The sequence below is a fragment of the Euprymna scolopes genome, chromosome 46 (genome assembly GCF_053919585.1).
Source record: "Euprymna scolopes isolate OS-2025 chromosome 46, ASM5391958v1, whole genome shotgun sequence".
Classification (NCBI taxonomy): Eukaryota; Metazoa; Mollusca; class Cephalopoda; order Sepiida; family Sepiolidae; genus Euprymna; species Euprymna scolopes.
The window spans coordinates 65,957,152-65,983,591 of record NC_136527.1 but is presented as its reverse complement, the minus strand read 5'-3'; the positions used below and the strand labels follow the sequence as shown (position 1 = coordinate 65,983,591).

General features: G+C 33.8%; 1 protein-coding gene across 1 annotated transcript; it reads left to right on the top strand.

The window, feature by feature from the left end:
• The first annotated feature begins 10,631 nt into the window (after nt 1–10,631).
• LOC145271266 (uncharacterized) lies at nt 10,632–23,950 on the top strand. The gene is made up of 2 exons (XM_080126824.1): nt 10,632–10,727; nt 20,548–23,950. Exon 2 carries the CDS (start codon nt 20,571–20,573, stop codon nt 23,028–23,030), a length of 2,460 nt encoding a protein of 819 aa, XP_079982950.1. The 5' UTR covers nt 10,632–10,727; nt 20,548–20,570; the 3' UTR covers nt 23,031–23,950.
• The last annotated feature ends 2,490 nt before the right edge of the window (nt 23,951–26,440 follow it).

The following is a 26,440-nucleotide window of genomic DNA, read 5'->3' as shown; positions in this document are numbered from 1 at the left end:
TGTTTTTTTTTTTTATTAAGGTAATATTGTTACTATTCCTTTGATTCTTTAGAGGATCCCACTTCAGACACCATGTCGTGATAATACATACTTTGGAAGCATTGATAAACAGACTCGAAGGTGGTGTAAAATGCGTTCTTTATTGTCTAGTAGTAAACGTTGCACTGAGAAACAATGGCGGACGAGATTCATACGTCACGGGCCAAGGGGCATAACTCTAGGCGACTAATAGTCTCTTAGCCTATATTATGACAGGAGGCCTGCTCTCTTCTTGCCTACACTTCCGACGAGTATGCCCTATTCGCCTGCATTTAAAACATTCCTTGTTTTTAAACCGGCACTTGTCCGCTTGGTGGCCAGTGCTTCCACAACGATAACACTCTCGTTTTAATGGTAACCTGTGTACGGACATTTCATTTCCACTCGTCTGTGCTCCCAACATCAACTTGGAGTATTTCCTTGCCGATTCCATAGACACTGCTATTTCAATGACCTTGTGCAAAGTTAGCATTCTTTTGCCCAGCAAGCGCCCCTGTATCTTCTCATCTTTCACTCCCACAACCAAACGATCACGTATGTGTTCATTTACTTTTTCTTCAAAGTTGCAATGTTCCGACATTTTTCTCAGTGTGGCCACATATTCACTAATGAACTCACCTTCTTGTTTGTCTCTTGTGTTGAATAAGAAACGTTCATGTATCTCGTTGGGGGCCGGCCTGATGTGCCTCTCCATCAGAATACATAGTTCTTCAAATGTTTTCTGCTCTGGCCTGTTTTCGGCTAAACCCCTGAGAATAGCATAATTTTTTGCCCCAATAACCGACAAAAATATAGCACGTTTCTTACCTTCATTCAACACATCATTGGCAGTAAAAAAAAAACTTTACTCTCTCAATATAGTGCGACCATTCTTCTTCCGCACTATTCCATTCTTCAATGGTGCCTAATAAAGCCATTTTTATCCGCTACTCGGCAACTTTTCCTCGTTCGATTTGTTGTGGGTGTTCGCTTTTAATTTTAAATTGTCTTGTTACTCCTCCGCATTATTCGTTCCTCGTCGCCAATTGAAGTATATCAACATTAACAATGCATAATGAATAAAAATGCACAAGACAAAATAACATTATAGATAGATCGGCAGACGGTACGCCTCGTAGGGAAAGATCGTCTCCCGGTCCTTTTATTTACAAAAAGAAGCAAGACTGTCGCGCCCTCTAGTGGTAGTTCATTGAAGTGCAAGGGAGATAATCCGTAGTTCATTGAAGTGCAAGGGAGATAATCCTGTCCAATATATTACATAGCTAACCAGATATTTCGCGTCGATGTAGACTCTGTTTACGTTTGCATTTTATAAGAAGAAAACTATGGAAGACCAAACAGGCCAAAAAAAACTTATTTTTCAGTGACGAAAATTTCAATGTATTATTAAGCTGAGGCTGGCCAGTACAAGTTGGGTGACCATTTGTATGAGTTTAGTTTTTAATGTGTATGTGTGTGGGGGCCAAGCTCCCCAAAATGGGGGGGGGGCAATTTAAAGCAGAATAAAAAAAAAATTATTTCAGCGCGTTTGGTCCACCGTAGTCGAAAGGCGGCAAACATTTTCAAACGGGATCGAAAAAAATGATGCTATTTTTAACACAAAGGGCACAACATTTATCGATTTTTTTTTGTATCGATTATTCAAAGCATGCCCTGTTTAATAATGGTCCTGCATTATTCGGCTCGCTAAAAAGAAATTGTTAATTTATTTATCAAAAATTTTAAAATGGCTTTTTTCGTACAAATATTAAAAAAAAATTTTTTTTGTTTTGTTTAACTTAAATTAATTATTTTACTTAACATATTCACCGAATTTCACACTTCAAAACTCAAAAGCGGGATAATTAAACACAATTGAAGTTCTGATATTCAGACGTCAAAATAAGGTATGCAAACAATTTTTTTTTTTTTTAATCTATAATTCTGTCCCTTACAACAACACAATATGTTGATTTCAGTTTCAGATGATTATTTTAAGCATATTTGTTCCCACTTCAAAACGAGGGGGGTTTGTAAGCAAATATATATATATATATATAAATATCATTTATGAAAAATAAGTACACTGTTATAAAGTTCATTCTTCTCCTAATAATCGCTGAAAATTTCGTATTGATCGGATAATTACCTGATTTTTGGTAGATTTTTAAAAAGACGGTCCGTCAAAAAGTACTGACCTGCCCCCCCCCCCAGTTTTGGCGGTGCCTAATTATTTCGAAAGTTATTTTTAACATGGAGATATAGGCTTTTTCGAAAAACCTATTCTGTACTTTCACCTAACAATTTAATAAACAAAATACATCGTTAAAATAAAATTGTTTTTAAATCATTTCTTTAAAAAACTATAAACATAAAACCGAGATAATTTATCGAATTTATCGAAATTTAAAGAACAACGCTTACACAAATAACAAAAATTTCGGTACTTGTACAGTTTAGTCAAGACATTAAACAACGAAAATATCGAAAAAAGGTTAAAGTGTACGTATCTGTTTTGGACTGAAGATCTCCGAAAAAAAATTTCATTTAATTTGATCAAGTAGTTTTTATTTTACAGCAGAAAAACACGAGAGCGCGTTGGAAGTCAGCCATTATGAAATTTGTTGAAAACGCCAAAGGGAGATAACTCCAGTTAAAGCGCCGACACCCCTCCCCATCTTTATTATTAACTTTTCTTCCTAAAAATCGATCCTTTTGCTTGGTATCATAATAAATTGTTTTTTCGCTGTAAAATAAAAACTACTTTATGAAATTAAGTGATTTTTTTTCAGAGAACTTCAGACTATAACGAGTACGTACAATATAAATTTATTTCAACATTTTCATTTTTTTAATGTCTTCACTAAACTGTAGAAGCGCCAAAATTTCATAGGAGGTGACACTTCATCAGTTTTTAAACTGATGAAGTAAATCTTTGTTAATTATTTTTTAAAAGAATATTTTTAAAAATAAAAAAAAATAATGTTTTGATTAAACATTTAATTTGACTTTAAAACGATAAAAAAATCGTTTGTAACGAAAACCTATTTGCACTTCGTTGAAGACAGAAGAAATTTTTTTTTTTTAAATTTATCTGAAGATGGTGTAGCAACAAACTATTTACTATTAGCGGATCAATGCTCGGTGCCAAAGTGATTCGACCACATTGACCAATTGGTTAGCAGGGCGCATTGATTTGAGCTGTTCCCTTAAGGACTATTTTTAGCCATTTGGGATCTCAGCTTCGATCACCAGAGAGATGCCAGCAAGCGACCTCTCTCACTCACTCCTCCCACTGTTACTTGTTGACGACTGCAGTCTGGTGGCAGACGACAACTTCAAACAGACTTTTACAATTTCTTTCTTTCTCTCCAGTCGAGATACAATCTCGCATTTTCTAAATAAACCCTTTGTTGTTGTTTTGTTAAAAGAAATGTCGTTTGGCCTTGTGTTTATTTAAGTAATTATTAGGAGAGAAACGCAAAACATTTCCCTCCTATAATTAAAATAATCTACATTATTTTAACACATTCCCTGCAAAAAAAAAAACAAAAAAAAACTCGAATAAGAATAAAAATGCTTAATTTATTATTATTATTATTATTATTATTATTATTATTATTATTATTATTATTATTATTACTACTACTACTACTACTACTACTATTATTATTATTATTATTATTATTATTATTATTATTATTATTATTAATCTTTTTTTATCAATTGGACCGATATGCTCTTCGCAGTCTTCTTAAATTAATCAAATTCAGTTGAACGTCGAGTGCGTCTTATCAGTTAAACAGAATAATCTCATGTGAGTAAAGGATTTTTTCATTAATTTAAGAAGACTGCAAAGTCCAATTGATAAAAAAAAATTCAAATTTAGTTGGACGCCGATTGCGTCTTATTAATTGAACAGAATAATTTCATGTGAGTAAAGGATTTTTTTTTTCATTACTTCAAAAAATGCTGCGAAGAGTATACCGATCCTGGTGATAAAAAGTATTTGAATCTCTGCAAATGTCAACCTTACATCATAGCTCGTGCGGAAGTTACAACAGTATAGGGTTGCCTCAGCAGGCTATACCATCTGATGAAAGAAACACTCACATCAGACCTAAAATAAATCGTGGCAGAACGAGGATATAGTCTACGGTAATCATGTAGGACCACTCATAACGGAAGACTGATGTAGAACCCGAACTGGTAAATGGGCCCTGGTAACGTCATGGGGAGCAGCATGACAGTTATGCGCCTTGGCAGAAGAACTAAAGAATCAATCAATGGCAGGGCACAAAAGACGCTGAGCGGAAGAATCATTAAGAGATCAACGATCAGTTTCAACTAGTCTAATTGAGAAATTACTGCGATTCGCCTGTAGACGTAGCTCACACAGGTGATATTATCCAAGCTATCAAAAGATTCAATATAACTCTAAATAAAACCAGAATTCACTACCGCATTGATCGCCACATGGGTAACCAAGGGTCGCTACTTGGTGTGCCGGCACTGACCACAGCTATCGACAAGTTTACTACAGCACCAAAACCTAAGCTAGCAAAATGTAGACATACCATCAAAATATCCACCTTTAATGTACGGACACTTCAACCCACATGGCAAATATCAGAACTTGTTGCTTCATCCAAAGAACACAATATCGATATTGTGTGTATTCAAGAGCACCATCTCTTCCACAACGACATGGACATAAAGTACCATGAAATTGGTAACAGCTGGACACTAATATCAGCATCAGCATGGACAAATTCGACAAATAGTACCATTGGGGGAGTAGGACTTCTGCTTAGCCCTCGAGCATTGAAATCATTGAAAAGTGCTGAGAAGATAACACAAAGGATAATTCTTGTTACCTTCAGTGGTAATCCTGCTACTACTGTTATTTGTTGCTACAGCCCTACCAACATCAGTGACAAGCAAGAGATCCTGAATTTCTACGATGAACTCTCAGCAATAGTGCTCTAAATCCCCAAACATAATTTATTGGTTATCGGAGGTGACATGAATGCACATATAGGACGGGAAGACAACAAGCATAAGTTATCTTTCCATGATGAAACAAACCTAAATGGAGAGTATCTATTAACTTTTCTCCTTGAAAACAACTTATAATGCATGAATACCCGTTTTCAGAAAAGACCCGGTAAGCTTTGGACCCATCAATCCCCAAATGGAGACAAGGCACAACTGGACTATCTTTTTATGAATAAGAAGTGGATCAATAGCTGTCATAACTGTGAAGCAATTTCTATGGTGTGTCTACTGATCATAGGATTGTAACCTCCAAGTTCAAGCAAACAAAACTTAAAAATCATCTACAGCCCTACAACTGGTCAACGTTGTCACACGACAATCAGATCAAACAGAGATTAATCTTCGAACTGCGAAACAGATTTGATACTTTACAAGCACAAGAACAGGAACAAACTGCTAATACCACCTATGAAAACTTCGTTAGATCGCACCAAGAAGCAGCAAAGATGTATATACCTCTGAAGCCCAACGTAAAGCGAAAAGTACCATGGGGAAAATGACAAAATAATATTAAAACGAGAAAAGTTAAAAAACACAATCAAAAAGCAACATAAATACCCTACTCCACAGAATACAAAATTAAGGAAGCAGGCGCTTCAAGAGCTTAGTATGATGTACTTATCAGAACAACAGAAGTATGTTCAAGAACAAATAGATTGAATCCAGAATGCAGCAGATAACAAACTAATGGCGGATTGCTTTAAAAAAAATTCTTTTATTTAAAAAGTACATGGAATATAAAATATAAATATGGACAAATTCTTATAAATGATGAATTGAAGCACTCATTGCTTAGTATTTTTTTCATAGGTAAGTGATTTTTTTGTTTTTATATATATTTATTAGATTGGGATTAAGTTAAAATTCCTTGAATTTTGTGAAATCTTTTTTAAAGAAAACCGATTAAAAAAATAATTTTCTTCATCTGCCAACCATTCTGTACCTTCATCTAACAATTTTATAAATAAATTAAATTTGGAAATCGAACCTCTCGTGGAAGTAATATCATTGCGGAGTTTAATATCAGTACCAGTGTCATTCATACACCTCCACCTCTACCTCCCGGAATTATGTAGCAGAAACAAATGGAACTTTTTTCTTTTAACAAATCAATGCCTCTACCCTGTGCTCTTTGGCCACATATTGACCAATCAGGGGTACAGCGCATTGATCCTTTCTATCCCTCGAGGAAATCAGTCAACATCTGGTTTGGATGATAAGAACTCTTTCTTACTGAGAGAGACACCAAACGGAACAGACGTTTTTTCTTCGCTCTCTCCATATCGGTGTTATTTCATACAGTATTGGCGATTCCACTGGAATAACTACCGTGATAGCACCAGGTAGCCGGAGTCCAGCTTTTGACCAGGAACATATCACCTGGTGCACATTCTCCTTAATAAACCTTTTCTATGTTACATTTTATGAAGTTGTTGCGTTCGTCATTTCAGAAGCTTGTATTGAATTATTTATTTTCTTAGGTTGTTCCCTAAAAGCATTAAACCCCTAAAATCGTGACCCCCTCGTGATATACAAGCAATTCTGAATGGCGAGCCTTTTTCTTCATTTTTTGTAAGACCTGTATACAGCAAAGAAAAGCCAGTGAGCAAAAAAAAAAAATCATCCCTGAAAAAGCAACACCAGGAAACACTATTCGGACAGGCTTCTCACCAAATTGAGAAGGGCGTTTTCTTTAAAAAAAAATAAAAAGGCGCTATTTCACTGGACCTTTTCCATTTTCTTAACCCGAGCATAAATATATACATAAAAATATTTTAAGGGGTCAGCGCCACATCTTTTGACACACGTGGTTGATATATTCTCTTGGAAGAAAACGTGCACTGACACACCAGATAGCAGTCCGTAAATGACAAACTTCAAAAGCGGTCAAAAAAATAAAGTGACTAAACATTTTTTTTGCTAAGAAGGACGCAAGCACGCACACACACGTGCATACACATACACACCCAAGCAAGAGAAAGTCGGTTAGTAGTTGGCACACATAACCAATACAAAACAGAGAACTTTTCCAAAAACAAAAATAAATAAATAAAATAATATATATATATATATATATATATATATATATATATATATATATATATATGTACAACGTTCCTCTTCATCTCTCGGCTAACAAAACGTGAGTACCCTTCAGGCTTTACGTACACACACACACACACACACACACACTAAAAAAATATATATACACACACACACTCACAAAAAAAGAAAAAAATACACACACACACATACTAACTCTTTTACCACTGTCTTTCCTTTCAAAAGTATATTTTTCTGTTTTATTTTATTGTATAATCTTTTCTTTTTTTCGTCTCTTAAGAATTTTCTCTCTCTAATTTTTGTCTCGTGTTAAATATTTCGTCCCCTTTTTCGCTCACGTGGTCCTATCTGTATTTCGGGTAATTGATTTTTTCTTTTGGTCTGTTTTGTCACTTCCCCTATGAAAAAAATGGCTATGACTTTACTTGCCTTTGCAGGAGACGTTCGAGTTTGGTTTGCTCAACTCGAATCCTATTTTTCAGCGAATAATGTCACGGAGCAACAACAACTCCACATACTCTTCAGTGCATTCCCTGCGTTGTTAACAGCAGTTGTCTAAGATTTGATAACTGACCCCCCCCCCCATGCAACCTACAATAGTATTAAATGGGAGGTTCTGCTCCGGACGTCTGTGTCGGCAGAAAAACGTTTCCAAACGTTAGTATACGACAAGCTTTTGGGGAACCCCATGCCAATCGAGTTGCTCTGCAGAATGAGGGAGCTGGCAGAAAATGTCCCCGCTGACAGTGCCCTTATAAAGCAGCTTTTCTTTTCGAGGCTGCCTCCACAAGTTAAGGCGATACTGGCACCCATGCTGGAGAAGCATCCCATTGAGGAGACAGCGGCATTGGCAGATAAAATGATAGACTTCACTAAGGGGCCTACTACCGCCTCTATCTCTCACCCACAGGTTGCAGCCTCTATATATTCTGTGACTGCTAGGGATGCAAGACGAGACACCACGTCTATAGCTATTTTCAACGCTATCAAGCGCCTCACCAAAAAGGTTATGAAGCTTAATGCAGGTAGGTCACATTCACCCAGACGCTGCTACAAAAGCCATTTGCATTCTCCACACTACCGTCGCTATTCAAACACGCCAGGACTATGTTTTTACTATAGTCACTATGGTGCTGAGGCGCGGAAATGCAAAAACCCCTGTTCATACATGAACCAGAGAAACTAAGGTCTGAGCAGCTGAGCACGGCAAGCTCTCCACGGGATATTTACAACAACCGTGCCTATTTTATTACAGACTCCCTATCCCATTGCTTGGTTGATACCGGAGCTGTTTGCAGCATCTGACCACTGAAACTTCTCAGAGAAGCCTTCAGTGTCGTCCATCAAACTGCAAGCGGTAAATCACTTCCCCATTCCCACGTACGGTAAAATTTCTCGTTCTGTGGACTTGGAATTACAGAGAGACTTTACGTGGGTATTCACTATAGCAGATTTTCCCTAGCCCATACTAGGCGCAGACTTCCTGCACCACTTCAACCTGATAGTGAATATGAGCAGACGCCGGCTGATAGACGAAAATACAGAAATTTCTGTCTCTGGTGTGAAAACAAACACCCCCTCTATCAGCCCAGTATTCTTCATTGCCGCTTCAGATAACCCGTATCAGACCACCTTAGACTCCTACCCGGAGTTAACAAATTTAAATTTTGTGGTTAGCAAACCTATGCACACCACAAAACACCACATCGAGACCATGGGTGCTCTGTTCTCCCGCCCTCGCCGCCTCTCTGCTAATAAACTTAAGGCAGTGAAGGCAGAATTCAACCATTTGCTGCAGGAATAATACACCCCTTGTTCAGTCCTTTGCATATGGTCCCGAAACAAGATGGAGATTGGCGCCCGACTAGGGACTACCGACGACTTAATGGCATGACGGTACCTGATCGTTACCCAATCCTACATATACAAGAGTTTGCTTCCTCTCTACATGGTTGTAAGACTTCCTCCAAGCTAGACCTCGTTAAGGCTTACCATCAGATTCCAGTGAATCTGGCCGACATACCCAAGACTGAATTCTCCTCGATAAACCTTTTCTGTGTTATATTTTATGAAGTTGTTGTGTTCGTCATTTCAGAAGCTTGTATTGAATTATTTATTTTCTTAGGTTGTGCCCTAAAAGCATTAAAACCCTAAAGATAGATAAAAGCATTGGTTAACAAATTTCGGTTCTTGTTCAAATAGAGTCGACGGATCGATTTTTTATGTCGTTTTAACCAAAAACAATATTATGCACTTAATTGTCATCGCGAAAATAATGATATCTCAAAAAACATCGATTGTGTTTTTATTAAAATAAAGCCTATCACTATTGGCTAAAATGTTAAGTCTCTATAAAAATGTAATGTAAAATATATGTTCCGAGTCATAACTCGGCATCGGAACTCTTCATCGTCTACTTTATTACATCTAAGAAAAATGCAGTTTTACCAAATTTTCCGTAAAAATTACTTTTAACAATAACTTTCTACTTGATAAATTTTCATAATTTTTTTTTAGCGATATTGTAATTTCAACATGACAATAAAATACGTAATTAAAACAACATATTTTTAAAAAGTCGATCTGTCGATTAATCTGAACAAGCACCCACATTTCATTTCTATTCATATCTTATTCACATTGACATTTCGAATGCAATTGTTTTTTTTTTTTCTGGACTCAAACAATGTCAATTAAGGAAAGGTGTGTTTAGTGGTTTCACAACCCTTGCCTCACAATTATATGCGCAGCTACTCCTACAGGGGGTATCCTTTGTCTTTCGAAACTGAACGGAGGTATCGAGATCAATAACTAAAAAAAAATAAAAATTAATTTCTCGAACAACCGATGATATTATCATTGAATTAAACATTGTTTATTTCATATGTTTACACACAACAATTATAATCATCGTCTACTTTATAACATCTAAGAAAAATGCAATTTTACCAAATTTTCCGTAAAATATACTTTTAACAATAACTTTCCACTCGATAAATTTTCGTAATTTTTGGTGATATTATAATTTCAACATGACAATTAAATACGTAATTAAAACAGCATATTTAAAAAAATCTGTCTGTCGACTTCATCTGAACAAGCACCCAATTTTCATTCCTAATCATATCTTATCCACATTAACTTTTTTTTTTTTCATGAAATCATCATTCATCGATTTTTTTCTGACATTAGAGAAATATAAAAATAAACTGATGCAATCTTTACATTTTTCTATGGCCGTTTTTGCTGTTCAATTTGATTTATGAATAAATCGTTTTTATCTTTGTTTTTATCCCAACTCATATTAAGTGACTTGATTTTTTTTCATTTAAACATTAGTTGTGCTTTTTATTGTTAAAAATACATTTTAATAATAAAATCGTAATATTTAATTAAACAACACGTCACGACAAAAAATAATGCAGAACTAGAAATCATAATAAATGAAAATAATTATTTTAATTTTCTGCGAAATAGCTTTTCCGGTCGCCATTTTCAATGTTAATTTCCACACATTAAACTCACCTCGTTTGAATTAAGACATTTTATTATCGTTTCTTTGTTGAAAGCAGATTGCCAAACAAAAAGTAAGTATCACTTGAATTTAAATACTTTTAAATGTTCTTTTTTATTACAGAGACGCGTCCAAACTATTACGTTTCCTTTTTGCTTTGATATGATTTACAAATGAATCAACATTCCGTGTTTGCGTATAAACGAAGAATAGTAATACTGAATTTTCTGCAATACGATATATATATATATATATATATATATAATTTTTTTTATTTTATTTTATTTTTCAATCATGAAGTTTAACTCATTCTTATCTGCAATAACATAAACCGGAAGTCAACCTACACTGTGATAGAATGATATTTGTACCTGTTCGTAACAATTCCGACTTATTTCCTTTCAGTATTGACTTTAAATATTTTTTTTATTACATTTTCACCCCAATCAAGGCACGTTGCCACTTTGATGTAGGGGGCTTCTATCAGGGACATAGCTACAGTCGGTGTCTAACACGAAACTGCGAATAAAATATTAAAAAAAAAAAAAACTCGTAATTTCTCTTTTAAAAGTGGGTTGTTTATTTTTTTATGGATTATACTTCCAAAATAAACTATTAAAGTTGTATAAAAAGTAATAGAAATATTTTTTTTTGTTTTTTAAAAAACAGTAATGAAATTTATTGATTTTTACGAGTTCAGTATTTTTCAATTTTTAAACTTTAAAAATCTATAAAAAATTTTCTATTAATTCTATTTTTACGATATTTTCAGGGTCAATGTGAAATTGTATGCTCTTTCCAATAAACTGAATATAATATTTTAGATAAACGGTTTTTTTTAAATCACGCCCCTCCCATTTTGAAATGTCTATTAAAAAGTAAATAACTAATTTACTCACCAAAATTTTATATATCACAAATTAAAGATAAAAGATCAATAACTAATATATTCAAATTTACCACAAAAAAGTGTTTGTTAGAAAATTACCTGTAAAGATCGAAGTTTAAAACCCTTTTTTTTTTCAAAAAACCTGTTTGATTTTTTTTAATGAAACCGTGGTCCCTTCTCCTTTAATTGAAAAAAAATTAGGGTTTGAATCACATTTTTTGAGTAGTTATAAGCTTGGAAAGACAGGAGGTCGAATCATTTACGCCCCCTATTTTGAAATGTCTATTAAAAAGTAAATAATTAATTTACTCACCAAAGTTTCATACATCACAACTTGAAGATGAAAGATCAATAAATAATATATTCAAATTTAAAACAACAAAGAGAAGTATTTTTAGAAATTTACCTCCGAAGTTTGAAACCTTTTGTTTTTTTTTAAATTATGTTGTTGCTCTTTATTTTTTATTTTAAATGAAACCTATATCATTGCTCCTTTAATTGAAAAAAAAAATTATAGTTTGAATTACATTTTTCGAGTAGTTATAAGCTTCGAAAGACAGGGGGTCGAATTATTCAATATTTTTCACGCATTCATAAGGTCAGTTTCTGGCACACTTAAAGCTACAGAGGTTCTATGTAGGGAGTGGGCAGCAAGGTGTTGGGTCATGTTACACTTGAACGTCTGTATGTCAGTACAGTTGGGGAAGCAGGAAGCTGGAAGAGAATTCCAAAGGTTCTGGGGAAGAAACTAGTGGAGTGAAAGGCTCTCTTACATCTAAGGATCTCTACAGTGAAGGGGTGAGATTTAGCTGCTTGTTGGGTTTGTCGAGGCTGTATGAGTCCTTGCAGTTCATCAGAGCATTCACCATTAAAGTACTTGTAGAACAGGCAGAGAGATGCAATATTTCGTCGATTGGACAGAGGATGAAGCTTAGATGACAGTTCAGGACCTATCAGGTTAGTAATTCTCTTTTGAACGTGTCTAGGAGTCAGAGACTAGTAGCAGATGCACCAGCCCAAATATGACAAACCATACTCCATACATGGGCGAATGGTGGCCTTGTAGAGGTACAGGATACTTTCGGGCATTAGTAGCCTTCTAGCATGGTAGAGAGAACCTACTTTCTTTGCAGTGGTTCTGGCAATACTCTCAATGTAATTGTTCCAACTCATGTTTCCTGTGAACTTTATGGCTAGGAGTTTAAAAGATGTACTTTCAGATAAAGAGTCTTTGGCCATTGCTATTAGTGGTAGAAGGTTTCTTGTAATTATTGAAAGAAACAAGCTTAGTCTTGGCACCATTGAATGTGACCATCCATTTTTGTCCTCATTCCACTACAGATTGGAGGTCATCCTCTAATGTTTCTGACATTTCTTTAGATATGTGTTCATTTGTCGCGTCTGTTATAGAGTGTGGTGTCATCAGCATATATACCCATCTCACAGACAATTCTGTCAGGGAGGTCATTTATGATTATTAAGAATAATAGAGATCCAAGGATAGACCCTTGAGGCACTCCCGCATTTATATCATATTGTTTGGATGTACGACCGTCGAGGACAACCTGGATTTTTCTCTTATCTAAGAGGGAATTAATTATGTTAAGTATTCTTGGTTAATTATGGACTCAAATATTTTGGCGAAAAGTGGGAGTAGGCTTATGGGGCGGTAATTTACTGGGTCAGTTCTTTCGCCAGAATTCTTCAAAACTGGCACCACCGAAACAGTTTTATAGATGCAGTAAAGCAAGTTTCATTAAGGCATTTGTTGTAAAGTTTGAAGAGAACTGGAGCTATTTCGGTGGAGTTCATTTTTAATAGCACAGCCAGAATGAGATCAGGTCCACATGCTTTTGAAGTGTCAAGAATTTTTATGATAGCATACCCCTGAGAAGGAGTGATTTTCAGATATTCTAGTGTGGCATCTGTCTGCAAAGGGAAGTAAGTAAGCGTTCCCAAGTGGGCTGTTGGCATTCATTACACAATCAGGAACTGTGGTCAAAAGTGATGTGTGTTGTTGTTGCTGGTCTGGAAAATGGGTTGGAAATTTAACCATATGTTATAGGGAATAAAAAATAGAGAAGCTATATCTTGTGCTACCAGCTGTGTCTGTAGAAAATCCAAGCCAGTTGCTGTGCTGGACATTGAAGTCACCAAATACATGCACTTGTGCACTAGTGTCGAGGGAAAATGCTGTCAGAGACTTTGTTTATTACAGTCCATGGTCGAGGGAGAGTGGTAGAGAAAATAAAAGTAGCTAATGTTATTTTGAAAGTAATTTATGTTATGTTGCATGTTAAGTCTAAAGCACATAAAGGCTTGATCGTCTGGTTTCTCTAGTATTTACGTTTATTTATTTATTGTAAATAAATATAGTTTTATTGCTTTATTATTGCATATTTTGAAAATATGTTGTCTTTAAATAATTATTTGACTTCAATTTTTAACATATATCGTCTTTAAATAGTTTTGCTTCATTTTATTTTAAATATAGGCTTTATATATATATATAAATATAAATGTATAGCATGTATTTTTTGTAATTTTGGTGAATGTTTAAAAATTTTAAAATATATTACATCATACATAAGAATATACGTATATTCTTATGTATGATGTAATATATTTTAAAATTTTTAAACATTCACCAAAATTAAAAAAATACATGCTATACATTTATTAAATAAATAAAAATTTGTGTAAATTTAATGAAGAGTCAGATAAGATTTAAGGAAATACAGGATTGGATGCAGCATCAAAGATGTTCATTTCAAATCGAAACAAAAGGTACACTTAACTCATGATAGGATACAATTCACTTCAGTGATTTGTTTTGTTATGATGTGTCAATAAAATTGTTAAGTTTGGTGGTGGCAGTGGGATAGACTGGGGAATGATTTCATCTGCACGAGTTGGTCCTTTCATGTTCATACTTGGCCATATAAATGCTAAGATTGACAAAAGACTTCTTCAATAGCGTATGGTAGAAAGATTATGTCATTTTTATGAATCTTACTTTCATGCAGCACAATGCAAATAAACAGTAATTTATGTTATGTTGCATGTTAATTCTAAAGCACATAAAGGCTTGATTGTCTGGTTCTAGTTTATTTTCTCTAGTATTTATGTTTATTTATATATTGTAAATAAATGTAACAGTTTTATTGCTTCTATTATTGCATATTTTGAAAATATGTTGTCTTTAAATAATTATTTAAATAGTTTTGCTTCATTTTTTAAAAATATAGTCTGTATATATATATATATATATATATATATATATATATATACTTTTTAGTTTACGTATATTCTTATGTATGATGTAAGATATTTAAAAAATTTTAAACATTCATCAAAATTTTAAAAAATACATGCTATACATTTATTAAATAAATAAAAATTTGTGTAAATTTAATGAAGAGCCAGATAAGGATTAGATGCAGCGTCAAAGATTTTCTCATGATAGGATACAATTCATTTCAGTGATTTGTTTTGTTATGATGACAAAACTTATGTATGTTGTAGAATGAGTGAAAGACTGTCTTCTCAATGTGTCAATAAAATTGTTAAGTTTGTGGTGGCAGTGGGATAGGCTGGGGAATGATTTCATCTGCATTAATGGGTCCTTTCATGTTCATACTTGGCAATATAAATGCTAAGATTTACAAAAGGCTTCTTCAATAGCATATGGTAGCAAGATGAGGTGATTTTTATGAATGTTTTATTTTTATGAATCTTTTATTTTCATGCAGAACAATGCAAATTAACAGAACCTTAAGAAATGTGTGACTATTTAAAGGAAGAAATAACCTTAATGATATTTCGAGCACAGAGCTCATTGTAAGAAAGTAATAAAGAGCGCAAGATGGTTGTATGCTCAATCTGTTAAGTCCAAAGTAGCTGAGCAGCGGCTTGGTTCCCACCAGTTTTGGCAAATAGCAAACAGAATTCTGAACAGAAGCGTGTGCTCCATCCCAACTATCATCAATGGACCTGAGGTAATCTCGTCAGCATCAGACAAAGCCAAACTCTTTGTCAAGAACTTTGCAGCTAATTCTACCTTTTGCGATCAAGGCCGCCAACCCCCAATATTTCCTCCTGTATCTGAAAACATACTATGTGATATACGTATATCTGTACGTGATGTTGCCAAGCTAATCAAAAACCTTGATTCCAGTAAAGCAACTGGCCCAGACGGTATTCCAATTATAGTACTCAAAAAACTTCAACCTGAACTAGCGCCCATACTTACAAAACTGTTTAAACGTTGTCTTAAGGAGAATAGTTTCCCATCTTCCTGGAAAATTTCATCAGTATGCCCTGTATTTAAGAATTCAGGTGATCGCTCATCCCCCTCTCAGTACAGGCCAATAAGTCTCCTTTGCGTCATGAGTAAGTTGCTGGAATCTGTGTTAAATACAGAAGTAATCAACCATCTCAACAAAAATAACCTTCTTAGTGACACTCAATATGGTTTCCGTTCTGCTAGATCTACAGCAGATGTGCTTACAGTTATATCTCATAGGATTAGCAAATCTCTCGACGGAGGCAACCTTTCTAGGGCAATTGCTCTTGACATATCTAAGGCCTTTGATAGGGTATGGCATAAAGGTTTACTTCATAAGATCTCTAGCTATGGTATAGCTGGAAATGTCTTCTCAATTATTAAATCATTTCTTTCTGATAGGTTCATAAGAATAGTAGTTGAGGGGCAAAAATCAGAAGCCCTCAGTATTAATGCCGGTGTCCCTCAGGGGTCCATCCTGGGCCCAACTCTTTTCCTGATCTACATTAATGATCTTCCAAATCACATCCTTACATCATTTGTAGACATTTATGCTGACGACACAACCATTTATGGTAGCACATCTAAGACAGTAAACGACCAAGTTCTCTCTGATTCTTTCTCCTCTGATCTTGAGCATGTAGTACAATGGGGAAAGGAGTGGCTGGTTACTTTTAATGCATCTAAAACCAAGCTTCTCTCTTTACATCATCAACATTCTGATCCCCATCTGGCATCAATTGAAATGAATGGCTCTCGTCTTCAGGAGGCCTCAAGTTTTGACAAGCTTCTGGGCTTGACCATTACTCCTGATCTTAAATGGAACACGTACATCAAATCTGTTGCCAAGGCTGCTGGAAAAATGGTGGGTTCTTTCTATCGATCCAGTAGATATCTCACTGCTGATGCAATTCTCTATTTATATAAGAGCCAGGTACGTCCAAGGATGGAATACTGTTGCCACATCTGGGCAGGAGCTGCTAGAAAGGACTTGTCCTGCCTTGATAGAGTTCAAAATAGACTTCGTAGCCTCGTAGGAGATGTCCTTTTCTCCTCCTTGCAACCTCTATCTCACAGAAGAGATGTTTCGAGTTTGTCTCTGATGTATCGTTATTTTCATGGAAAGTGTTCGACTGAGCTTCAATCTATGGTCCCCCCTCGCCAAACTTTCACAAGAAACACTCGTCTAGCTGTAAACACTATCAATAATTTTCCCCACTCTTTATCTGTGCCTAAACCTAAACATAGATTCCATGAACAAAGCTTTTTTATTAGAACTGCATGCCTGTGGAATTGTCTTCCGTTTTCCTGCTTTCCGTCTGACTACAATATGGTTGTCTTCAAGTCTAACGTAAATAAGTTCTTGATGAACCGTTCCATATAAGTTATCAAATTTAACAAATTTTCATTACTAATGATTATTATATTGTCCAATTTCTACTGTACACTCTTTAACCCTTATCCTTGAGTGGCCTCTTGGCCTTGATAATGTGTTGATACCTATGAAAAAAAAAAAAAAGAAAAAGTCCAATGTGAACAAGTTCTAATTGAATTGTCCCCCTAAGTAATCCAAGTTACAAAATTCCCACTGTTTACTATGCTAAAATCACAATGACTAATGTATACCTATTAACCCTTATCCTTGAGTGGCCTCTGGGCTTTGATAAGTGGTGACATCCATGTAAAAAAAAAAAAAAAAAAAAAAAAAAAAAGAGCTCCTAGCCAAATTTAATAGAAAATGTTTGGAAGTTAATTGAATAAAGACCTTAGAAATGAAACCCAAAAAAATCAAGATCACATGTTGGAGTTATAAAAATATGAATAAAAGAGAATTACTGCAGAGTTTTTTCATGAATAAATTAGATCACGTGGTTGAAGATGCATAGAAGTCATGGAAAATAATGTAATTCTTACCAAATATCAAATTTTGTTGATATGTTGTTTACAATCAAGTATTAATAGGATCGTTCCTTCACTTTTGTCCAGTAATTTTTTTTTATGAATATTGCTTGAGACAAGGCATGAAGCCAAATTATTATGGAGCTAACAAAAACACAGATGATCATTGCAAAGACAAAAAATGCCTATTGATCTTAGTTTTGAAAAGGTAGAAGGAAAACAGTAAGCAGGAAGGGAGTTTCACAACCTTGAAGTCCTTTGGATCAAAGCTACTGGAATAGAAAGCTGTATTATAATTGGATATTAAAGCAACGAACTGATGGCGACCACTAGATCAATGAATTAAACAAGCTGGACAAATAGAAACGTAGGAAAGAACACATCCCATAATAGTATTTATAGAAAAGACTGAGACTATCAACATCAGGGAGGTTGCTATTGAGAAGAAAGGGACCAATCAAATTACTGATACGTTTCTGCAAATTATCAAGAACCTTAAAATAAGACAGAAATAATTTATTTATTGCGGACTTTTATCCTCATCTTTCTTAGTTGTTGTTTCATGATGTTTCGGCCAACTATTCCTCAGGCCTTCATCATGGATGGCAGTAATTGCTGAGAATGTAGTTAGGAGATTCGGAGTTCCTATCGTGTCGCAGTTGGCTGAAACGTTGTGAAACAACAACTAAGATGAGGATAATAAATTCCAATTAAAGATTGTAACATGCTCTCTGAAAAATCAACCCTCATTTATTTCCAACCAGGAGCATCTCATCTGCATATCAGGTGGTAATATTGCAAGCATATAAAGAGATGAGGCAGCCATTTTGGTTTCTTTCTTCTTGATTTCGTTCAACGACCGACTCGTTGAATTATACACATGTGCTAGTAAAGTAAGTCACACGTTTCCCTACAAAAATGAAACTAAGTTGACAATATGAATGGGTTTTCATAATAAAATAAAATCATCCAAGAATTATCACCGAAATGTGATTGGTGTCCCTAAAATTCCGTTTAAGATTGCATCATTTTTGTGAATATCAATCAATTTTATCAATATGCTTAAGTATCGACCGCACACATCCATGTTAAATGGCCACTGGCAACTATTTGTATTTTATTTTGTTTTAAACATCTGAATGTATCAAATAGTATCTGGATCTTTATTTTGATTTAAAAATCTGAATGTATCAAATAGTACCTGTGTCTTTATTTTGATTTAAAAATCTGAATGTATCAAATAGTACCTGTGTCTTTATTTTGATTTTAAAATCTGAATGTATCAAATAGTACCTGTGTCTTTATTTTGATTTAAAAATCTGAATGTATCAAATAGTACCTGTGTCTTTATTTTGATTTAAAAATCTGAATGTATCAAATAGTACCTGTGTCTTTATTTTGATTTAAAAATCTGAATGTATTAAATAGTATTTGGATGTTTATTTTGATTTAAAAATCTGAATGTATCAAATAGTATCTGGATCTTTATTTTGATTTAAAAATCTGAATGTATCAAATAGTACCTGTGTCTTTATTTTGATTTAAAAATCTGAATGTATCAAATAGTACCTGTGTCTTTATTTTGATTTTAAAATCTGAATGTATCAAATAGTATCTGGATCTTTATTTTGATTTAAAAATCTGATTGTATCAAATAGTATCTGGATGTTTATTTTGATTTAAAAATCTGATTGTATCAAATAGTATCTGGATCTTTATTTTGATTTTAAAATCTGAATGTACCAAATAGTATCTGGATCTTTATTTTGATTTTAAAATCTGAATGTATAAAATAGTATCTTTATCTTTATTTTGATTTAAAAATCTGATTTTTTCCAATAGTATTTGGACCTTTATTTCTATTTAAACATCTGAATGTATCAAATAGCATATGGATCTTCATTTTGTTTTAAAAATCTGAATGTATCAAATAGTATTTGGATCTTTATTTTGATTTAAAAATTTGAATGTATCAAATCGTATCTGGATGTTTATTTTGATTTAAAAATCTGAATGTATCAAATAATATAAAGATACCAATAATCTTTATTTTGATTTTAAAATTTGAATGTATTAAATAGTATCTGGATCTTTATTTTGTTTTAAAAATTGTAATGTATCAAATAGTATCTGGATCTTTATGTTGTTTTAAAAATTTGAATGTATCAAATAATATCTGGATCTTTATTTTGATTTAAAAATCGAAATGTATCAAATAGTATCTGGATCTTAATTTTTATTTCAAAATCAGAATTAGTATTTAGATCTGTGTTTTAGCTACATCGACCTACATACCCATTCTTATTATAATAACACTCTTGAATAACTCTCATACAACTATCTACACAATAAAAACCATACAAAACTGAAATGTTCGAAATGCTCTGAATGTCAAAGATGATTAAGTTTTCGAAATAATTAAATACATAAAGATGTACCCTTTATTTACTCATCTGCCCCATCTGATCTTCCCAAATTAGAATGTACAGTTTCAACATTACAATCATTTATATTTTAACCATGGAATCCTTTCAACATGCAACAACACTTACTGCTGTAAATATATAATTGAACACTAAGGAGAAACAATTTTGCTTGCACTTATAAATTTAATATCTTAGTCTGATAGAACTCTTATCTTTCTTTTACAGAGAAACAAATATTCTGCTAAAATGCTGACGTTTGAAGAGAAAGCATTTTGTTGAACATGATACAACACTTATTGCTGTAAATATATAATTGAACACTAAAGAAAATTGTATTTGCATTTATATATGTAATCTCTTATAGTCTGATAATAATCTTATTTTTTATTTCCAGAAAAAAACACAGATTCTGCTAAAATGCCGAACTTTAATTTGGAAAAGAAAGCATTTTGTTGCGATATATGTGGAAGAGGATTTTCACAGGAAGCAAGATTAAAACAACATGTACGAATACACACTGAAGAGAAGCAATATACTTGTGAAATATGCAGTAAATCATTTTTGGGGAAAGGAGATTTAAAAACACATATCCGGACTCATACTAGAGAAAAGCCATATTCTTGTGATGCGTGTGGTAAATCGTATACAACTCAACAGAATCTAACTATACATATTCGAAGTCATTCTGGAGAAAAGCCACATTCTTGTGATATATGTGGTAAATCGTATGCAGCTAAAAGGGATCTAACAATACATATTCGAAGTCATACTGGAGAAAAGCCACATTCTTGTGATATATGTGGTAAATCGTATACAGCTAAAAGGAATCTAACTTTACATATTCGAAGTCATACTGGAGAAAAGCCACATTCTTGTGATATATGTGGTAAATCGTATACAGCTAAAAGGCATCTAACTTTACATATTCGAAGTCATACTGGAGAAAAGCCACATTCTTGTGATATATGTGGTAAATCGTATACAGCTAAAAGGAATCTAACAATACATATTCGAAGTCATACTGGAGAAAAGCAACATTCTTGTGATATATGTGGTAAATCGTATGCAGCTAAAAGGGATCTAACAATACATATTCGAAGTCATACTGGAGAAAAGCCATATTCTTGTGATGTATGTGGTAAATCGTATGTAACTAATAATTATCTAACTATACATATTAGAAGTCATTCTGGAGAAAAGCCATATTCTTGTGTTGTGTGCGGGATGTCTTTTGCAACATTGTCGCCTATGAAAAACCATATTAGAACACATACTGGAGAGAAACCACATTCTTGTGAAATATGCGGTAAATCATTTTCGCAGAAAGGAGCCTTAAAAGTACATATCCGGAGTCATACTGGAGAAAAGCCATTTTCTTGTGATATATGTGGTAAATCATATACAGCTCAACACACTCTAACCTTTCATAGTCAAAGTCATACTAGAGAAAAGCAATATTCTTGCAAGGTGTGTGGGGCATCTTTTCCTCAACTGGAGTCCATGCAAAAACATATTAGAATACACACTGAAGAAAAGCAATATACTTGTGAAATATGCAGTAAATTATTTTTGGAGAAAGGAAACTTAAAAATTCATATGAGGACACATACTGGAGAAAAGCCACATTCTTGTGAAATATGCGGTAAATCGTTTTTCGAGAAAGTAAACTTAAAAATACATATGAGGATTCATACTGGAGAAAAGCCATATTCTTGTGTTGTGTGCGGGATGGCCTTTGCACATTTGTCCTCTATGAAAAACCATATGAGAACACATACTGGAGAGAAACCATATTCTTGTGAAATATGCGGTAAATCATTTTCGCAGAAAGGAGCCTTAAAAGTACATATCCGGAGTCATACTGGAGAAAAGCCATTTTCTTGTGATATATGTGGTAAATCATATACAGCTCAACACACTCTAACCTTTCATAGTCAAAGTCATACTAGAGAAAAGCAATATTCTTGCAAGGTGTGTGGGGCATCTTTTCCTCAAAAGGAGTCCATGCAAAAACATATTAGAATACACACTGAAGAAAAGCAATATACTTGTGAAATATGCAGTAAATTATTTTTGGAGAAAGGAAACTTAAAAATACATATGAGGACACATACTGGAGAAAAGCCACATTCTTGTGAAATATGCGGTAAATCGTTTTTCGAGAAAGTAAACTTAAAAATACATATGAGGATTCATACTGGAGAAAAGCCATATTCTTGTGTTGTGTGCGGGATGGCCTTTGCACATTTGTCCTCTATGAAAAACCATATGAGAACACATACTGGAGAGAAACCACATTCTTGTGAAATATGCGGTAAATCATTTTTGGAGAAAGGAACCTTAACAACACATATGAGGATTCATACTGGAGAAAAGCCATATTCTTGTGTGGTGTGCGGGATGTCCTTTGCACATTCGTCCCCTATGAAAATACATATGGGAACACATACTGGAGAGAAACCACATTCTTCTGAAATATGTGGTAAATCATTTTTGGAGAAAAAAACCGTAAAAATACATATGGGAACACATACTCGGGAAAAACCATATTCTTGTGATGCATGTGGTAAATCGTATACAAGTAATAATAATCTTACTATACATATTCGAAGTCATTCTGGAGAAAAGCCATATTCTTGTGATGTGTGCGGAATTTCTTTTGCACAAATGTCCCCTCTGAAAACCCATATTAGAACACATACTGGAGAGAAACCATATTCTTGTGAAATATGTGATAAATCATTTTCGGAGAAAGGAACCTTAACAAAACATATTCGGACTCATACTGGAGAAAAACCATATTCTTGTGATGTATGTGGTAAATCGTATACAACTAAACAGAATCTAACCAAACATATTCGAAGTCATTCTGGATAAAAGCCATAATCTTGTGATGTGCGCGGATGTCTTTTGCAGAGATGTCAATCATGAAAAAACATATGAGAATATATACTGGAGAGAAGCCATATTCACGTGCTTTGTGTGGAATGTCTTTGCAATATTATCAACCATGAAAAGCCATATTCTTGTAAAATTTGTGGTAAATCATTTTGGGACAAAATAAATTAAATAAACATCGAAACTCATACTTAAAAGACAAATATAGCAACGGACATATACAAGTGAAACTATATTCTTTTAAAATATGCAGTAAATAATTTTCGAAGAAAGGAAATTTTAATAAACTTTACAATAAAGAATGATTGAATGCTAGACACTATCCGTGATTTCCCATCAGTCTATCTGTACAATGATTTCTTAGAAAATCTTGACATGAGGATACTTCTCCTTTGAAACACATCTTATGCCAAATGCCAAGTGATATTTACTATTTGAAATCTACATAAGCATAAGTACCCACTGACAATAATGTGGCTCCACCTTGTATCGATTTTAATACAAATAGAAACATATAATCTAATCAAGATACTCAAATAAAACAAATCAATCCTGATCTAAAGAAGTCAGCAATATTTATTAAATATATACGCAGATAAAAATCAAGACAATGTTAACAAATATATTACCCCCTTTTTGTTTTGCATGTTACTTGCTACAATTGCCAACTCATGCACACACTATCATATGCATATGCACATTTACAAACATAAATCAATGGCTTCACTTGATTTGCTGTCATCTGTTTACTTAAGCTGATTGTAAACAAATGTAAAAATGTATTTTAACATTCCTAACATTTCTTACTGAATAAAATAAAGTAGAAGAGGATCAAATGGGTGGAAAAACAAATTATGAAGAAAAGAACAAAAAAGACACTTGAAAAAAGAATAGAATAAAAAAAACTGAGTTAACGATCTTTTTGTTTTATATTTAAATCTACAGTAGAAAGGACAACGGTACTTAATGCTGTTTTTCTACCATATATCAAAAAGCACTTTGATACGTCGAGCCAATCAAATTCAAGTTAACAGACGCTAAAAGGTTCAATTAATTTTTTTATTCAATTATCTGTTTTTCACAGTTCACACTTCAATAAAGTTCTTTTTTGCCAAAATTTCTAAATAATTAAGATAATGAACCTATAGATTTTGTTTATAAAATTTGCCAACCATCCTACCCTCTATATTTTAAAAATAAAAACAAACAAAATATAAACATGGCCATCATTGGCCCCAAAACAACAATAAATAAATAAAAAAATGAATTAAAAAAACAATGGCTTCCAAATAACAATAAATAATAAAAAATTAATTAAAAAATTTTCATAAAAAGACATCTACGATTTTTTTCCATGTCTTATTTTACTTCGTTTTCGTTTTTTGTTAAAATAAAAGTTTGACCAGTGGTGTTTTCATTATTTTCTCTTTAGCAACTATTTTTCATTATTATCCCAATAAACATTAGATAAAACGCTTGGAATTTGATCTTGAAAAGCAAATATTAACTTTTGGAACATTTAAATGCAAAAATAAAAACCCAGCAATTTATAAAAGGATGTACCTTCGATAGTATAATCCTACAATGAATGTTTTATTGTTTTCCTTGTGGTAAACTTATCAATGAGATTGTCAAACTCTGTGTGTCTTGTTGATTCGTTTTCAATGGACAGAACAGCCAGATCCAACAGTCTCGACTTGCTCATGGTTGACAGGAGGTAATTTTTTATAAGTTTGATTTTCGAGAAACTTTTTTCACACGATGTCAGAAAAACACATATTGTCAGAAGGAATTTAAGAGCCAGCCTAACATATGGTAATGACTTAAAGTCCCACTTGATGAAAACTGTAAAAATTGCAGTATAGTCCAGTGCTTGGCTTCTTCTTCAAGTATATTTCAGCTGCTTGTCACCTTAAATGTTGAATTTCTTCCGATGAGCTTGGTAACAGACAACTGTATTTATTCCTCGCACAAAAAATATTATCAACAGAAAAAAATGCCATTTACTGCCTGTACTCTGGTATCCAACTCGATATGGAAACGGTCCAGACACTCTACCGTTTCTTTCTCAGTCTCATGCTGGAATGACAATCCAACGTCTTTTGCCTTCTCTCCTGGCATTCTCTTCTTTCTTCTGATTCTTCTCTCTGTAGAGATATCAAGTTCTTCACATTTTGAAGTGTATTGTCAACAACATTCATACGCTGCTCTTCGAAAAAGACTCTGAGACCCCTTTATTTGGTAGTAACCATGTCCAGGGAAATGCCTGATGTTTGTATGTACTTCTGAACTACGTTTACTTCTTGTAAAACGTCACTCCAGAATAACAAGAAAAAAAGCAGGAAAGCAATGAAAGACAAGTCACATATAGCTGGTAACAGATTGTCTCGTCAGTTTCTTCGACATCACACAGATTCAATAGCTTTCACAAACTGGTTAAACTTCTGTTTCATCGGCTTTACTGCATCCGCATGTGAACTCCCGTTGGAGTGCACATGCAGTTGTGGATAATCTCTATACTGTAAGACCTGTGTACTTAACACATCCAGCGTAAAAAATGTATAATGCCTTAAGTCTGCCAAAAATGTTACACAAGAGCAATTGTTAGAAAATGAATGTTTCCCACAAAGGTTCAAAGAATGATTACAACAAGGTACAAAAATGCCCTTGGATTAATGTCCTTGATCGTTTTTTTTTTTTGCTTCATACTACCATTAATTCTGGCCACGCTTGCAGCATTATCATACTCTTGACCACAACAGAACTTAATTTCTAGTCTTTTGTTTTCTAATTTCTCGAGGATCTCTTAAGTCAATGCAGTAGCTGTTTTACCTTTCAAATGTAAAAAATCCCAACAATGACTCACGCACTTCAACTGCACCATTACTAATATGTACATATCTAATTTGATCTGCAATATGGAAACGGTCCAGACACTCTACCATTGCTTTCTCAGTCTCCTGCTGAAATGACAATCCAGTTGACAAATTACCGGTGGTGTTGGCGGCTGTGCCTTCAAACTCTTCTTTTGATCGAGTTGCAATTGCTGTATCATAATGATCTTCAATATAAGTTTGTTCTGTGTCGCTGTCTCTCAATTTTTCACTATCACTTGAAAAATGGATTTCCACCTGTTTTTCATGCGCTCTACACTCAGCTTCAATAAAATCTAAACTTTTGACAATTTCTGGTTTTTGTATCCACTTCAGCAAAGATCCTCCTTTTCTTTTTTAACTTGACGGTGCTTATAGCCACTTGGACGGTTCCATCGTTTCATGATTATTCAGGTTTCGGTTCTGAAAATAAATGAAATGCATGCTTTTTCAGAAAACCTGATACTACTGTGCACCTAGGAAACTCGACAGTATTTGACATTCGTTTTTAAAGTT

Bases quoted from the DNA above. Each gene is read 5' to 3' on its own strand.
- LOC145271266 (XM_080126824.1), top strand. From the start codon at position 20,571: ATGCCGAACTTTAATTTGGAAAAGAAAGCATTTTGTTGCGATATATGT.